General features: G+C 37.5%; 1 protein-coding gene across 1 annotated transcript; it reads right to left on the bottom strand.

Annotated features, from left to right (window-relative positions):
- LOC104772678 (ubiquitin-conjugating enzyme E2 5A-like) lies at positions 411-935 on the bottom strand. Its single transcript, XM_010497265.1, has 3 exons — positions 857-935; positions 652-779; positions 411-542 (listed from the first exon to the last, which is right to left on the bottom strand). Exons 1-3 carry the CDS (start codon positions 933-935, stop codon positions 411-413), a joined length of 339 nt encoding a protein of 112 aa, XP_010495567.1.

Raw genomic sequence — 2,342 nt, 5'->3', positions numbered from 1 at the left:
GTCAAATTATATATATCATTCATTTACAAGAGTATATCTGGTTTTTAGAAAGTTTTAAAAAGTTTTACAAATTGTTTATAATGATATATATCAATTTGATTTGCTTTTTTAAAAGTTTTACAAGTTGTTTCTAATGTTTTAAAACAATAAAATCTGAATAAAATATTATTTTAAAATGGAGTTTACAATACCAGAGACTGAAATATTTTATTAAAAAGAACAAATAAAAGATAAATTATTCAAGAGTTTTAAAAATAGATTTGAACTATTTAAGTTCATATTTCAGTTTCCTCTCCCAGCGTATTGATTTGTCATCTCTCTAGCCATTACTTCAAACCTTCTCCTATAAGATTTGTGGAGGTTGGCAAGATATTCAATGGTCTGTTCCTCATCATTGACCTCTGGTTCAATCAACTCTCCACTAATCCCTTGAAAAGCTTAACAATCGACAAGGGATGCCAATAGTCGGCCCTCAACACTCTTAGGTAAATGCCTCCATTATCTGATACGTTTGGATGGCAAATTTTCTTGATGAAACAAACCTGCATTATCAAGAAATTTAATTTAAAAAACTTTTGAGTTGCTGTAAAAAGAGGAGTCCTAATACACATGCTTGCTAAAATGAAAAGGAGTATAATCAAAAACAGATACCTTGGGGGAATTATTTGGGAAATCAGGCGGAAAATTAAGACTTATTTTAAACACTCCCCCTTCATAACGGGTGTTCACCGGTCCGATTAAAGTCGCCTCCCAACGGAAAATATCGTCATCAACAATTACTAACAAAAAGGAAAACACTCAATCTCTTTTATCCTTAACAGTAAAACAAATTTAATCTGAAGATGTATGCGTTTACCTGCTGTGACGTTTGGCGAAAGATCCCTGTTCAGATATTTCAAATCAGACCTTATATGGCTTGAAGAACGATGGGCCATTTCTGATGGATTGAAAGAAGAAGGTAATACGATTTGTCGAATCTGAGAGATGATTTATACGTTTTCGTGAGACAAAGGTTTGATGTGTAAGTCAAGAGCAAAAAGTACTTATAGTACGCGAAGCGTCGCTTTGGTTTACGAAAAGTACCCCTTCGGATTCATAAATACATAATTCTTACCGAGAACTGACAGCCTTTGTCATAAATACATAATTCTTACCAAGAACTGACAGCTTTGTCATAAATACATAATTCTTACCCCTTCAACGCGTAATTATAACCGAACTAAAGCGACGCTTCGCGTATTACGCCTTCAATCAATTACGGTTTTACAAGCCTCTGGTAGCGCTATAACTCAGCCATAACGTTACTATCTCAGCCATAACTCACTATAAATCAGCCGTCACATGACCTTTCTTTTTCCCGTAAATATTATAACTCAGCCGTAAAATCATATATATCGTTCATTTACTTTTAAATTGTTTCTTCTGATAACTCAGCCAAAACTCACTATAACTCACTATAAATCAGCCGTCACATGCCCTTTCGTTTTCCCGTAAATATTATAACTCAGCCGTCAAGTCATATATATCACTCATTTACTTTCAAATTGTTTCTTGTGATAACTCAGCCATAACTGAGCCGTCACATGATCTTTTGTTCTCCCGTAAATATTATAACTCAGCCCTCAAGTCATATATATCATTCATTTACTTTCAAATTGTTTCTTGTGATATCTCATCCATAACTCAATATAAATCAACCGTCACATGACCTTTCGTTTTCCCGTAAATATTATAACTCAGCCGTCAAGTCTCACATACACCAGAGAGCCATAACTCACTATAACTCAGCTTTCGTTTTCCATTAAATTTGAATTGATTACATTCAGTTCTGCAATTCGCCAAAAAAAAATAAAAATAAAAAAAAGCAACAAGCATCCTATCAGCGAACTAGTTCCCATGGGAAGGCTATCGTCTCTAGCATTCTGGACGGTCCTGAAGTCTCAGAATGGGAGCCGGACCGGATAGATCGGACTCCAACGGTTCTTCCACCACCAGCTTGCTCAGTTCAGATCGCCAGATCTGACAATCCCGTCTTAAGGATTCAAGCCTTTCCATCGGCACTCTGGAGCCCTTGGACACCATCTCCTCCAAGAAGGCACATGGACCTTCTACGTCATGGCTTTCGTGGAAGAAATGGTCCATTGACTCCAAGTGGTTGACATACCGCCTCAGCCTCTCCAGGCAAGCTTGGTAGGCCCAGACGTCCATGATGTGCGGGAAGTCAGACTCTCCCAAAGGTTCGTAATCACCTTCGGATAAGTTGGGCACCACCATACGGGAGACCTGTTCTTCGCACAAGGCATGCTCAGCAAGTAGACAAGACATGCGCCATTTCGCCAGAA

This window comes from Camelina sativa, chromosome 20, assembly GCF_000633955.1.
Source record: "Camelina sativa cultivar DH55 chromosome 20, Cs, whole genome shotgun sequence".
In the NCBI taxonomy this organism is placed as follows: Eukaryota; Viridiplantae; Streptophyta; class Magnoliopsida; order Brassicales; family Brassicaceae; genus Camelina; species Camelina sativa.
The sequence above is the reverse complement of the archived record's forward strand: the minus strand, read 5'-3'. Positions and strand labels throughout refer to the sequence as shown.